General features: G+C 42.9%; 1 protein-coding gene across 1 annotated transcript in view; it reads right to left on the bottom strand.

Annotated features, from left to right (window-relative positions):
- The window catches only part of Ush2a (usherin), a 683507-nt gene that overhangs the window by 353116 nt on the left and 314630 nt on the right, over positions 1-15761 (bottom strand). The window contains 2 exon segments of the mRNA XM_087905997.1: positions 9315-9476; positions 11582-11695. Coding sequence (XP_087762123.1) covers positions 9315-9476; positions 11582-11695 — 276 coding nt within the window.

Here is a 15761-nt window from a genome sequence, read left to right on the forward strand (position 1 = left end):
AAGCTATCAAACACACAGCCAGACATTCTACAGAGAACAGAGTTCATGGTGAACTGGGACCTTCTCCCATATACATGTTGAAGTCTGATCTCCTAGAGGTGTCACAATGGCCTCCCATTGTAATTAGTTAATAAGAGGTCATTAAGGTCAATCCCAACACACCAGGATGTGCATCCTCATGGAAGTGGAAATTTAGAGATAGACAAACTAACAGAGAGGAAGCTACATGAAGGCAGAAGCAGCCATTGTGGTGACATCTTTACAAACCAAGTGGTTCCAAAGATGGCCAGCAAGCTCCCGGAAACCAGGATGGAAGACATCAGAGGCAACAGGTACTGCTGGTGCCTGCATCTTTCATGATGCTCTTCAGAACCGTGACGTAACATTCTTGGGGGCACACGGTTTGTGGCACTCTTTCACAGCAGCCTAGTTAAAAGAAATTTTTCTCTACTTATTGGGTGATTAAATGAAAATGTCTAGGAAGCTACATGAACAGCCTACCTCATTAAAGCCATTTACCAAGTTTAGCATATTAATTACTTCTGAATTATGCATCAGTATTTATTTACTTCAAAATATTAATTTACTGATTCCCAGTGATTTTTTTTCAAATTGACTCATTTTAACTCAATCCAATAAAAGTTTGTGAGATGCCAGCTATGTTCCAGATGGTAGATACTACAGATTATGGAAATGAGTAATGATGCAATGCCCTTAAATCCATGTTTTGAACAAAGATGTACCCTGTTTGAAATTGGTTTATACAGAGCACATTAAATGGCAAATATGTGTACAATGACCTGACAAATCTGGGAATCAATGAAAATTGTGGGAATGTAGGCAAGCTATGTGTGTTTAATGTTTCGACAGCAGCAGGCAGGGCTAGATGGACAGCATACAACTCTGATACTGTCAAAGGGAAATGAGGGAAGCTATCGGCATGACTCAGTATCAGAGGAAAGATTAGACAAACCAGAAGGTAAATATTAATCCATATGTGCCATCAGATTTCTAAAATGTCTTTCTTACCAACTTTATCGAGCACATTAAAATGGAAAATGCCAAACAACAAAATATAATTTCTAGACTCCAAAAGCAGAGAATTTAAAACATGAAATGACTTCCTTAAGGGAAAGAAACAGATTGGGAAGACTGGGTTACTAATCAAATGGTGGAGACACGTGCCTAAGGACCTGAGTTTGGATCCCCAGAACCCAACTAAAAGAGGTAGGTGCTATGGGTCTATAACTACAGAACAATGAAGGTCGAGACAGAAGGATCCCTGAAGCTCACTGGCCATGAAGTCTGGCCCAGATAATGAGCTAAAAATCAGGGAGAGAGACACTGCCTCAAAAACTTAAAGGAAGAGAGCAATTAAGGTGAACTGACTGGTAGCGACCTCTATAGGCATACAGATCAGCACACACTAACAAGTGCACCACTGCACAAAAAACAAAGGAAGAAAAGAAGAAAGAAAGGGAGGGAGGGGGGAGGAAAGGAGAAAGAGAGGGAGGGAAAAAGAGAGAGAGAGAAGTAGAGAGAGAGAGAACAAACGAAAGAAAGAAAAGAGAAAAATTAAAAGAAAGTGCTAGAATCTCATTGCTAGGATAAAACTGTTCATGCTTAGGCTCATGTTTTCATATATAAATTCTTATGTCACATGCATTCATCTATTACACACATGCTTACACTTCTATAGTTAACTGAAAGGAACATATATTCCATTCTGTATGTCCAAATACTTGTTTACCACGGTTCTACATTTACATTTCTAGATTCATCATGGTAAGTCTGTGGTCATAAAAGCCCATCATTGAACTCTCAGGGCAGTGGCTTTGGATCTTCTCACTGTGGCTGTGCAAACGTTGGTTACTCACCATGCTATGTGCCGAGCACATAGCTGAAACATTACTGGGATTCATTTCTAGATCAGACCAGAAAGGGGAAGATGTGTTTGTCTCAGTTTACAAAATTTCAGTAGATTTTAAGAACTGATACTCCCTTAGCAACTGCCTGGGGTCTTAAGGTTCTGGACTGTAGGTTTAATAGAAAAGACTATGTGACTGATTTACTCTCTACCTGACTTTCAAAATTGACAAGTGATAAAAACCTAAATTATACTTGATCCACTCACATTTAGCAGATAACCCGTCTATGCTATCAACAGGTAAGACCCAACTATACAGAACGAGAGACTCTAATATTTGATAAAGCTGCTGATTGATTTGGGAAGTTATTACACACATTAATCAACTAAGAATATTCATCAAGGTGTACCCTTAATACACACTCTTCTGAAAGATAGGCCAAATTAAAACAATTGATTAAAATAATCAGTGAGCTCTGTTTGTCAAGGTCTCAAAGGTCACCTTGTATTACTACTTTCACCTTGAACTCCACTGGTCTCATAAGATGATATCAGCCTCACATTGCCTCTAAAGTCCCTCCCTGCACAAGAATCCTTTCATACCATAGCTCAGAAGAAAAAAAATCCTAAGTTATCACATCATGTGTGACTAAGAGAGTAGTTCTTAAAATATAAATATCCACATTTAATTTCCTCACACAGCAGTGCATTGTCCAGTGAAGCACTCGCTAGGAGGAGGAGCCTTTGGCTGCAATGTGCACAGCTGATACTGAGGGGACAGGTAAGCATTCCGTGCATGCTACTTCATTCCTTCTGATTCTGTGCCGCTCGATACATGCGGCTCTTGTGAAGAAAGCATTAATCCACAGTGCCGAGGTATCTAGCCACGTCCGGAGAAACCACTGTGGAGCCTTTCTTCAGAGCTGATCTGTGAAGGCTCCAGATACTTTCACAGCTTTTCTCCTTCCAGGTATCCTCGAATTTTCTTTCAACTTTGTATAATGTAATGCCATAACCTACAGCCTAAGAGAGGGTACCCTGTGAATTATGGAAGCCATCACGGTCTTTTCTGACCATCTACACATGCTCTGCCTTATTAACACTCAGGCTTGGTCTTCCCAATAATAGTATATACAGGGAGTGCCACTGCACCGCTGCCTTAAAACCTGTAAAATTAGGGCTGGGGATTTCACTCAGTCACTAGAGTGTTTGCTCGGCCTGCATAGGGCCATGGGTTGGTTGCCAGTACTGCATAGGGGTGTATGGTGCCATTACAACTCTAAAACTAGCCCAGGGGGATAGAGACAGGAATTCTAGGAGTTTTAGGGCATCTTCTGCTGCATAGTGAGTTCAAAGCCAGCCTAAAGAAACCACTAGAAAGTTTTACTTTCCTCCAAAGACTCTATTGCAAACCAACAGCAGGAATCTAGATCATGTTGCTCACATCTGTAGAGTATTGATAAGCTTCTTTCTAACACTTGGTTAGAGGCACCTCACCTTTAAATTTGCTTTTTATCGTGCCACAAAGAATACAGCTACATCTTCAATAAATTCCTTATTGTGAGACTGAAGTGTTTGGTGAATTTTATATGTAGTACTGTTTGACCTTGACAAATAAGACCAAAGGAAAGCTGTAGTATGTTTAGTAGGTTAAAGATATAAATACTTAACTACCCAATGTTATCAGAATTTCACCCAACATTCCTTCCTCTCTTCCTTTCTTAGCTTTCCTCCACCTTTTCAGCATTTTAAGTCTTGTTCCCCCGCTCCCCAGACAAACACACCCTACACACTTTCACATTACTTTAACCCATGCATCTACCTTATTCAGAGAATCCGAGGTCTTGGGAAGACGTCACCTTCATATTCAAGCATACAAATGACACAGACCTGTTAGATGATGGGCCTGTGGGGGTTTGGATGAAGATGTCTCCCATAGGTTCATGTATTTAAACACTTGGTCCCCAGTTGGTGCTGCTGTTCAGAGGGGATTAGATGTGGCCTTGTTGGAGAAGTATGCCCCCTGGGGGTGAGTTCTGAGAGCCATTTCCAGTTTTTCTCTTTACTTGGTGCTTGACATTCAAGCTGTGAGCTCTCAGAGCATCCTGCTCCGGCCACCATGCCTGTTCCTCACTGTCCCGCTGTCCCAGTCATCACGGACTTTTATCCCTCAGGAATCGTAAGCCAACACAATCTCTTGGGAACGGTGTCTGGGCCACGGTGTTTAGCACAGCAGAAGTAACTGTGACCTGGGCCTGAGTAGGCACATGTGTTGTTAATGATATTGGGCATCTTTGCCTCTTAAAAACATCTTTATAGTCGGGCAGTGGTGGTGCATGCCTTTAATCCCAGCACTCGGGAAGCAGAGGCAGGTGGATCCTATGATCTGATCTATAAGAGCTAGATCCAGGACAAGCCCTAAAGCTACAGAGAAACCCTGTCTTGAAAAACAAATAAACAAAATCCTCATTGCCGTTTCCCACCAGAAATCTATAAATCATCAATAGCTTAGGTCATCTCAACCCCAGAGCACTCAGATGTCAGAAGAACTGTTTCCAGGCTCCGTTCTCCTAGCTTCCAGGGTAGCATGGCTCTCAGCAACTTTGTGGTCAGCTTTTCTGAACATCCTTCTGACTTCCAACCACCACCAGCTGCTCCTGTCCTTCAAACCTCTGTGGGCTTCTCTGAAACATTCCCTGTTTCTGGTAGGGTGCCCTCTGCAATGAGAACGATGTGGTTGGCTACCGCTTGGAGAGTTATCATCCATCAGTATGTGATCCAGCCTTCACTGAAGCGGTCCCAGGATGCTGGGTACTCACAGAGGCGTCTCTTTCCACCTAGTCATGGCTGTATCATACACACACACACACACAGTGGCTCACTGTAACCCTGCTAGTATTATCAAATAGAGGTTCTTCAATCTTTTGATAATGCTTTTAATCAGAAGTTTTAAAAACACAATTGCTTTTAACTCAAAATTCTTTTAAAAAAATCTGTCATGGGACAGAAATAGGAGATTAATGGATATCTTGCAGGAAAGACAAATGGCACCCCCAGAATACCACAAAACTGGGGGGAAATTAATTGAACCCTTACTTTTGATAAATATTTATTTTTTGCAGAAGAAAAATGCATACTAGTTTAAGCTGTCATTACACTAACCTACATCCTATTTTTCATATTATTAGTAATACATAATGTGGTAGTTTATATTCAAAACTAAAACTAGAATGTATATACCTCATGTATTTATCCAGAAATACACCAAGGTTACTATGGTTACGAAAAATCCATTACCTTTGAATATGGAATGAAAAAGTTTGACTTAAAGTGTGCGCTATTTATTACAGCAAACATCAACAGCCTTCGGGAGGTTCCCTAACTGGATTCATTTTTCAGTGTCAGAACTGACCCAGTGCACCACGAGCTCATGGCCTATGCAAGGCAAAAATTCGAACTGTGCGCATTTTTAAATATAGTTTGCACTGACCCAAGGAGCAGCAATGCGTCTGACTTTGAATGTTTCATATTTAAGGGGAAGAAAAAAAATTCAGAGCACCCAGAGGCTAAGTGGCTACTGGATGGAATGTCCTGCTTCAACCTCAATCTCCCTTGCCAGCTAGGCCCATTCACTATGCACAATGGGAGGGTACCTGTTCAATTGACGAGTATAAGAGAAGCCACAGACAAAGGAGGAGGAGGGGCAAAGACTTTCACGATGAATGGTTAGCAAGGGGCATTACATCATGTCATGAAGAGGGTTCTTAATACAGTTGAAAGTTAATGGGTTTAAAGAGCTATTGACCCTGGCCAAGAAAACATGATGAACCAGTGTTCTGGGTGAAATTTCAAAATCTTTCCTTGCCCTATTAAAGTTTCTGCTCATCAAGTGTAATTGGGTATTTTGAAGTAAAGCACAAAAGTCTAATAATTGTGCAGAAATGCAGTTGGTGGAACCAGATGTTACAAACAAAAGTAAATTTCAAACGTTTTCTGTTAGTAAAACATACCAAAAATTTGAAAGCAATATTCCTTCCTGGTAAATTCTCTGCAAATCAAGGGATGACATAGATCAAGTTTGCGAAAGTAAAAAGCCAAAGGGGAGACATAAAAGTAGGAGAGGAGGAAGAAGGAAGTCGGCAAGCAGCAGGGGTGAGGGTGAGCACAGCACATTGCACAGAAGTATCAAACTGTCAATGACCTTTGATTCACTTGTTCCATTTTAAAACATAGCAGATCAATATTTACATGCAATATTTATCACAACAGTTTTTAAAAAGACAAAAGTATATGTGGTTGTATGTGTTCACATAAATCTCCTAGATGAAAGACGTTATTAAAGTATTCTGAAACAGGGTGCAAGAGAGATATTCAGGAGTGTAGAATGCTTGTTGCTCTTTCAAAGGACCTCAGTTCAATTCCCAGCACCTATATGATGGCTGGCAACCATCTGTCACTCCACTTCCAGAGGATCCAACACCCTCTTCTGACTACCTCACTTGCTAGGCATGTACTTTGGTCCCAAGTAGACCCACATTTAATGTGGTTTAAGCAATCACTGACTTTATTGGTCTAGCTGTGCCTCAGTTTTGCTAACTATAAGACTAGAGGAATATGAAGTGACTTTCCTCATCTCTTCTGAGGCTTTTTGTTGTGCTGTTTGTTTGGTTTTGGTTTTGGATGGAGACAATTTTGTCATATATTGCAATAGTGACACCTGCTTGGTTCCATTGCTTTGAACTACTCTTCCAAGAAAATTACCCTAAGGTAGAGTCTAGTGTTGACTGTAAGGCATGTTTCTTGGACGCAGTCAAAAGTGTGCTACTCCATAAGATGAAACCCATTCCAGACGTCATTCTCAGGCAAAGAACCTATGGTCAGACAGGTCACCAGCCCTAGGGGAACCTCTCACTATTGACAGAGCACTAAACCAGCTTTAATGACCCATCGTTTTACCCACAGACCGGGGCCTTTCTCATACCACACCTGAGAAACCTCTGTCTGCAGATGGTGATTCGCACAGTGACCTACGACTGGCCCATGTTCAGAAAACAAGATGGTATAATGCACAGCCCTGATGGTACACATATACTTCACCCCTTCTCTCAAGGCTCAGTGATCATTTCTGAGGAAGGTAAGAGAGAAAACATAATGCCAGAGGTGGTGGATGACTACAAGGACACATTATCTTCTGGACACAGCAGGGGCTCTGCACATAGGAACTCATAGCAACTTCCCAGCATGCTCAAAGCCTGTGCAAGCCCAAGCTAGACAAAATCATAACATAAAGAGGGAAGTGAGCATATTACCCTATCCCAAGCCCAGTGGCTATTGGCAACTGATACTTCTGGGAGAGGGAGGGACAGTTTCCTCCAAGAGTAGGGGCTCTGGTTAGTCGGCCATATTCTAGAAGTCCACACATCCAGAAACAGCAAAAACTGGTTTTGAAGGTTTACAAGAGAGCAGAGTGATTCAACAAATCTGGGTGGGTAAGGAAGAGGGGATGAATCCAGTATTATCGCCAACTCAATCTTATGATTAGTCTATTATTTAATTTGTAATATAAACTCTATCTTAAGGAAATGATAATTATGCCTCTTATTTTTTCTTATAAGATTTTTGAGACAGGATCTGTAGATATATAGTCCAGGGAGGCCTCAAACTTACCATGTAAGAAAGTGGCCTTGAACCTCAAGCTTTCTGCTTGAGCAGGGACTATAGGCATAGACCTATAGACATAATTACAAGCTTGCTCTATCAAGAAGAAACAATGTCTTAATATGTTTTATACCATCTATTTCCTTTACAATGTTAAAATGTAATATTCCTACTGAGTTAGTTTCATTTCCCATTCTGGGACAAATTCCTGATAAAAGTATCTCAAGGAGGAAAGAGTTTATCTTGGCTCATTGATGGGGTGGACAGGTCACCATTGCAGGGGCAGTATGGATACATGGAGTGGACCGGTCACCACTACAGGGCCATCATGGGTGCACAAGATGGAGAGGTCACCACCGCAGGGCCAGCATGGGTGCACGGGGTGGAGAGGTCACCAATGCAGGGACAGCGTGGGTGCATGGTGTGGACAGGTCACCGCAGCAGGGGCAGCCCAGATACATGGTGTGGAGAGGTCACCACTGCAGGGGAGGCATGGAAGATGGAAAGTTAGGCAGTTTTTGCTGACATGAGGAAACAGAGAGGAAGGCAGGCACTCATCTGGCTTTTTCTTCTCTTGTTTTTTATTGATTCTGGGTTGTTCGCCTATGGGACACACCTCAAACCTACAATTTGTGTTTGCTTTTCCTCTCTCAGTTAAGTTTCTCCTCAAGCCTTCACAGATACACCTAGAGTTATGTTGCCTCTGTGATTCTAAATCCAGTCAAGATGACAGTGGAGATGTCTCATCATTCTTAAGCTATGGCTTCAGGAATTCAGACTCACAGACGATATCCTGGAAGCCCACACTCTAGCTAGAACGCTTAGGTCAGTACCAAAGTCTGTCACTCACAGGCCCTGCCGCCTGCTCCTGTCAAATCTCAGTTTCCTCACCTATAGAGTGGGGGTAGCATCTACATTGTGGAATAAATATCACAGATATCCATCTAATCCTGAATGAAATATAAAAGTCATAATTCTTGTCTACTTTGTAGTCTCAGACTAAAGAGGAGAGGAAAAGCTAAAGGAGACTACAACTGCCCAGCAATGCCTTGTGCTGCCGGTGTCCCAGTAAGCCAGCGACAGCAGGCAAGGAGGAGCATGCTGGGTCCCTCTGTCACCTGAGTACCTGGCATTCATGTGAATGGGAGAACCCTTGAATAAATAACCTTGCTTTTAACTCTAACTTGTTAAAACCTTCTACAAACTGTAGAATCTCTGGGACTCAAGCTTTCAAATCAATCGGCGGTTGAGTAATGCTATCTGCCTGGGAGACCGACACAGACATGCAACACTAGAAACACAAAACTAGCATAGATAACTGCTATGCGGCCTAGCCATAGCGCAAATACCTGAAGGCACACCCATGAGCCTCTTCCATTTAGGAAACTTCTGGCAATTCCATTATTTGTGTAGATGTCATATAATCTGGACCGATCTGTCTCTTCTCAAACAGTTTAAGATTTGTAGCACATTGAGTCATCTCTCCGCATCTCCAATCATTTCTTACACAGGCAGATCTCAAATAGTTGGACCTGTGACCATGGGACCTTGAAGGATGTCACCAATTTAGTCAGCTCACAGAGTCCATGTGCATGGGGGGGGCCACACTGACACTCAGCTTCAAACATGTGGTCTGTAGAATCCAGAAAGGTCTGGGCTAGTAAAGTACCAAGATTCCCTTGATGTTCCAAGGAGGCGAAAATCACTCACCTGATTCAGAGAACTATCTGCAGTGGTCATCTAGAAAACACACATACGCATCTATTACCTGATAGCGACAGTGTAGTACCTGTGATAGTGTCGTTCTGGCCTTTGCTTGTGTAGACCAGCTTCTCATCCATGTCTAAGGAGTACTGGGTAACAATCTCCTTTGCATGTTTGGGTGAACTTCAGGACAATGACAAGGAATTGGGAAGGGACAAGGCCACTGGTGTCTGAACCTCTCAGGGTGCTGTGGGAAAATAAAATAGTCCAATTTTAGTTTACTTTCTAAGTCAAACTTTTCAGACCCAAACCAATAAACCATGGGCTGAAGCTGTGGTCCCATGCAAGGAAGTGTTTGTGACTTGCAGACTGCTTGTCAGTGATTGCTTTAGGTGCGGCGCTAAATTACTGTCCTGAATTCTTGAGAACTCACATCTCTGCTGGATGCGGAGTACTGACTCTAGTCCACTTGACTGATATCTGTGTTACTTCATCAAAAGTATGGTTAACCTATCATGTCCTCCTGGGGCCAAGCCTGTTAAAGCAGATGAAACAGGGTACACCAGATTGACAGGGCACAGGATTTGAAACGGGCCACATGGTGATTGTTTCCGTACCGGAATGTTTTAAGAACTCTCCAGCTACAGGAGTGGTCAGAATATGGACAGCTAAATTAATTGCATATTGAAACTACACTGTAGTTGTTGAAAAAATTTTATTAACACACTAGCTAATGAATTGAAATCATGGAAAATTAAAAACAAAACAACAAAAACTAACCAGAAACAGAAATATCATTCTCTCTATTAGACATGGCACCTTGGAAAAGAGATTTGGGAGATGTACACATGATGACAAGGGCATTGAACCAGATGAGCGGGCAATCCCTTGGTGAAATGGTTGGGAAGTAGGTGTGAGGGGCTCTAGACAAAGTCAGGAGAAGAGGGTGGAGAGGAAGCAATGTGAAAATTCTTACGCGATGGCTGGCAGAAATGAGTATAAAACAAGATGACAATAGTGTACCCCAGAAAACACAGTCTCACGCTGAGAGAGACGATGCCATCTCAGTAGACTAGATTGGGGATAACGGTGTACCACAGCAAACACAAGCTCACACCGAGAGAGATAATACCATTACAGTAGACTAGATTGGGGATAACGGTAGACCCCAGAAAACATTCTACACCTGAAGAGATTACAGGATGTGTTGAGAAAGGATGAGGCTGTCTTACTGACAGCACAGATGAGGGAGTGCACTCTGGTCTACAGAAGTATAGAACAGAGAATCAAGGGTCTCAAGAAGAATTTTACAAAACCCTGTATCTCATCACCCTGTCATCATATTGGCTTCTGTCTGCCTTCTCTCTGTGTGTGTCTCTCTTTTAACTACCTCCTATGCAAATGGTGTTTGCAAAATGATGTCAAAGGTGAAAAGGGCAAAAGGAGGTTTTGGGGAAAAGAGGGAGGGAGGGAAGAAGGGAAAGAAAGAAAGAGAGTGGAGGAGGGGGAGAAAGGAAAGAGAGAGAGAGAGAGAGAGAGAGAGAGAGAGAGAGAGAGAGAGCTTGCCCAAGTGAGCATAGCATGCCTTTGCTGGCTAACTTTCACTATAACGACCAAGCTGTCAAATCTAAATAACTGTCCTACCAGGCAGCTTACAGGATACAGAAATACAAAGCAACCACTCTTCTGCATTCTGAGAGCTGGCATCTTTTGAAGAGATGAGTTTGGAGTCCTGAAATGTTTCCTCTTCCCCAGTGTGTGTTTTCTGAGATGTTAATTTAGACCAACAGTTTGTACATCCCAGGTACAACAGAAGTTCAACACGAGTAAGGAAGAAGGGGGTGGGTAGCAGTGATCGATCGTGCCTCGACTAGCATCTGGAGGTTCTGTCCTCCTGAATTCATGGTTGCCCACGCTGGTGTTTAGCAGCTGAAAGAGACCATGGAAATCAACCATTTGATTCTCAATTTCATACTGTACCACACAATCAATTCTTTTTAGTCAGACTGTCTCTAGATTTACTTCTGAGCCATAGTAAAATGAGGACGCTTTCATTAATCTTTCAGATGCTTCATATTAATGACAAGGCTCTTGCATGAACAATGTAACAGCAATTAAAAAGCCCATTAATCTGCATTACAGCTATTAAAGATGCATGTCATTAAAGGCTATGGAGTTTGATTCATTTTCGCACCCCCCCAAAAAAATGGGAGCAATTATGGCCTGGCAATGCACTTTGTCATCAAATTAGGTCGGGGTTTTCCAGCAAATGGCCTCGCAGCATTTAGCTCTTCTCCTATTTTATTATTCATGACTGAAATGTGGAAGTCGAGACCTTTGAAATTACTTTACCTTCTTGTGGAGTGGAGATGCTCAATGTCTGTGAGCTCTCAGCACATCCTGCCTGAGAACAAGCCGTCAGAGTCACGGCATAGCCGTGGAAGGGATGCAGTCCTGTCAGTACGCCTAGGAAAAAAGGGGACACAAAAGGTTTGCATGTTTGCTGGAGCGTCTGCAAAGAGCTCCCCGTGAATATGTGGGAGTGAGAAGTGAGAGGGAGACACAGAAAAAAGAAAAAAAGCACAGAGAGATACAGTGACAGAGAGATGCAAAACCACAGCTCATAGCTCGCACAGTCCCGGTGAGAAAACACTTGCGGAGTATAGGAGAAGAACTCACGGACAAAAGCCTGCCACCCACTCATTGCCATGACTGCGCTAAAACAGTATTTGGTGGTCATCGTGCAGAGCAGCCCATACCTGTAGAACGCTTCATTACAGGGCCTGGACTGCCCACAGAAACAAACACGATCCAATTTGCTTGAACCTGGCCATTTTCAACCAGATTTAATGGAGGACCCCCGTTCAGTGCTTGTTAGCACACTTTAGAAAGTGCCCCTCCCAAGAGGAGCTCTGTCATTTCAGTGGTAGGATACACGGAGACAAACTGTGTGGTAAGCAAGATGTATGCAAATTCACACAATGGAACAATTAGCAAATTGGATAATTACGCTTTTGTGCTTCTACTTGTAAAATTATTAGTTTATTTAATTAAGACACCTGTCTCAAATGGAAGCATCACATAGGGAGGCATTGAATTAACCAGGCTTCACGGGAGATGTGTCAGATTTGTTTGGCAATGGAAAGTACACATAGACATGAAAACGTCTTTTCTCTACTGACCTCCATAATCAAGGAGAAACGTCTTACTAGGTGAGTTAAAGAAGTCTCAGGCATACAATGCATGCTTTTCCTCTGGTTTTCTCCTGCTGAAAATCTTTGATTCAAATGGTAGAGACTGCTCCCATTCTTTCACAAAAGGTCATCCTACATTTTATAAACCCTCACTGGCTTAGCCTTCAGTAACTCAGAGAATACATTATTGTCTCAAGGTAGCGATACTGGTGAGAAATGATACCCTTCAAACACTTTATTATCTGTGTTTATACATTCATGTGTGTGCGCGCACATGTGTGTGCATGCATGTGCATGTGGTTTGTATGTCTGCATGTGTGTTTGCATATGACTGTATATGCATGTATGTTTGTGCATGTATGTGTATGTGTGTGTTCTTCTGAAGATTAGACATCTTCCTTAGCTGTTCTCACCTTGATTTTAGAGGAAAAGTTTCTCCTTTTCTGGAACTTGCCAGTTTGGTTGGACCACCTGGCCAAGAAGTCTCAAAATTCCTCTTCGACTTCCCCGGCAGGGGAGGCACAAACACGTGTCACTGCTGAGTTATCTCCTCAGCCTGACTCAAGCACAGACTGAATAGATGTGCCTCTGTATTTGCCGTCCACACAGAAAGTGTAACGACTGGAAAGAACGGAAAGAAGGGAGGAGCAGAGACAGTGCGCACCAGTTTGCTTTCGCATCTCATTCTTGCCCACGATCCTTAGTGCAGTCCTGTTCATCTTGGTGGCTGCACGGGTATCTTATGGATCTATTGGAAAATGCCCAACCACATGGCACCCTATTCTCAGTTTGTGTCCAAAGGAAGCAAGCTAACGAGCACATGCATGCGTACGTGCATGCACGTGTGCATACACACCACACACACACACACACACACACACACACACACACACGCACATACACCAATTACAGGTTGGGGTCTTCTGAATTTTGAAACTACATTGTGGCACAACCCCTACGTCCCCTCTTTCCATCAATCCTGCCACCAGGACTCTCATTTCCTCTTGCTTATGCCAATATCTATGACTCATAGTTTTCAAGCAGTTGCCTCTTCTCCTGTCCATGCTAACACAATCACACATTCATCCATATCATAGACCAAGCTGCCATACAGCTGCTCAGGTTAAGATGCCTGGGCACAAAGCCTGGTGAACTGCATGGGCCTGAGAAAGCTGTTCAGACCTCTGTGCCTACATCTTCTCCCATCTATGTGGATAATAATCTCTGTCTTGAAGAAGAGGCTACAAGAGTGGTGTGTGTGTTGGGCTAGTTCAGTATTTACCTCAAAACTTTACTATGAAGATTTAGCACCTCAGGCATGGAGCGGCCTCAGCACCCAGCTATCTGCACAAAGAATGCTAGTGTAGAATGGTTTTAGTCTAGCTCATGCTACGGCTGCAGCTCAGCTCCTGACTCCGCTTTCAAAAGACTGTAATCTTTCAAAAACAAATCATTGTCTCTGAAATCCCAACCCTTAAGCCATCTTCAGTCATTCCCTGCACTTACTGGATATGGGCTCCCTCTATGGCCCTGGTACCATTGGAGCGCCCTGACCTGTTCACTTCAGACAGCTTCTCTTTTTCCTTGGTTCAGTCCAAATACTCCCAGAGTCCTTTTAAGGACATGTTGTTTGACTGAACTAACTCTTCAAGTCTCTCTCTCTCTCTTTTCTTCTTTCCTTCCTCCCTCCTTCCTTCCCCCTTTTTTGACCTTGCTAGTCTATCAGGCCTCATCATGGAGAGAGCCTCAGAATCTGCAAACTTCTAACTGCCCCAGTGCCCTGGACCTGCAATCCCACCTGCAGGCTGAGCATCCCCATATGGTATCCCATGGCAGTGAGCCCCTCAATCTGTTTCAGTCCACTGGTAACACAGATAAAATTGTCAATTTCTTTTTCTTTGCAGTGCTTGGGATGGGTCTCAAGATGCAAGCACACCATGCAATTGTATCTTTATTTCCATATCTTTTTAAAAGATATATGTTTCTTTTAAATTTCATTTCTGCATGTGTTTCTGCATGGGGATATGTTCACATGTGTTCAGGTGTCTGTGGAGGCCAGATGAAGGGGTCTGATCCTTTGAGCATGGAGTTGTAGGCTCTTGTGAGCCACATACAACATGGGTTCTGGGAGGTGAACTAGGCAAGATCAGTACATGTTCTTAACCGTTGAACCGTCTTTCCAGACATATGTGCTCACATGCTTATAGGGTGTGTACATGATAGTCTATGTATGCTTGCATGTATGTGCATGGTATAAGCACCTGTGTGTGTGTGTGTGTGTGTGTGTGTGTGCGTGTGTGTGTGTAAGCCAGAAGTTGATGTAAGGCATTTTAGTCTATCATTTTTAACCTAATCTACTGAAACATGGTGTCTTACTTGAACTCTAGCTTGCTGAATCCACTAATCTAGTTAACCAGGATCGCCCTTTGGTTTCCAATTCTACCTCCTGGCCACTGAGATCACACAGAGGTGGGTTGCTGTGCCTGCCTGACATTCATATGAGTGCTAGGGAACTCATACTCAGGTCTTCATACTTGTATGGTGAGCTCTTTACCCACTGAGTCATCTCTCCATCTCCCTAAGTTCTATTTCCCCCCATTTCTTAGTACTTCTATCATGAAGACTTCTATCGTGAGACTAGACAAATTCTAGTCTCAAAACAACAGCATCACCATGAAATATGCCTTGGCATGTCTAGCTTTACAATCTTTCTGGACTCATCTTTCCTGTTGGGAAGTGCGACTTCACTGTGACTGTACATAGTAGGTAACTTCCATGGAGGAATTTGCATAATACCAGGCCAGTAGGAAGCAAGTCAGGCCCCAGAGAATGAAACTTAAGTCGGCAACATGAGCAAGGCATGCTGGGATATGAAGCAACCTGTGCATCATGTAAATCATGTAGCATGTGACAAAAGCAGTCTCTCACAGACAGACATCCTTAGTGGAGACATAGGGATGTTGGCTCAGAGAAGACATGAGGTTGTATCATGAGGTTGATGACACGTGGCTCCTACATAGGAATATCTGTTAGGAATTATGGTTATCATGGGGAACTGCAACTGACCGGCTTTACACAAGGATATATTGAGATATTATATCTCCTCAGATCATAACTGAAGCACCTTGGTGGAACTTCAACCATTTTATTGGCTTTTCAGGAAAGTTTCACATTGCCAGGGAGGACCCCATGTAACTGGATTCCAAAGTGAGCTTCAGTGTTTTGCTAGGCCTAGCTTATTTCCAATCAATGAGTCTCTTTGTAAGCACGCTGTGCTGGCTCCATCTCGTTGCCACGACAGACACTGTGACTAAAAGCTTGTCATGGGGAGAATGACT

Source organism: Myodes glareolus, chromosome 5 (assembly GCF_982192425.1).
Source record: "Myodes glareolus chromosome 5, mMyoGla1.1, whole genome shotgun sequence".
Taxonomy (NCBI): Eukaryota; Metazoa; Chordata; class Mammalia; order Rodentia; family Cricetidae; genus Myodes; species Myodes glareolus.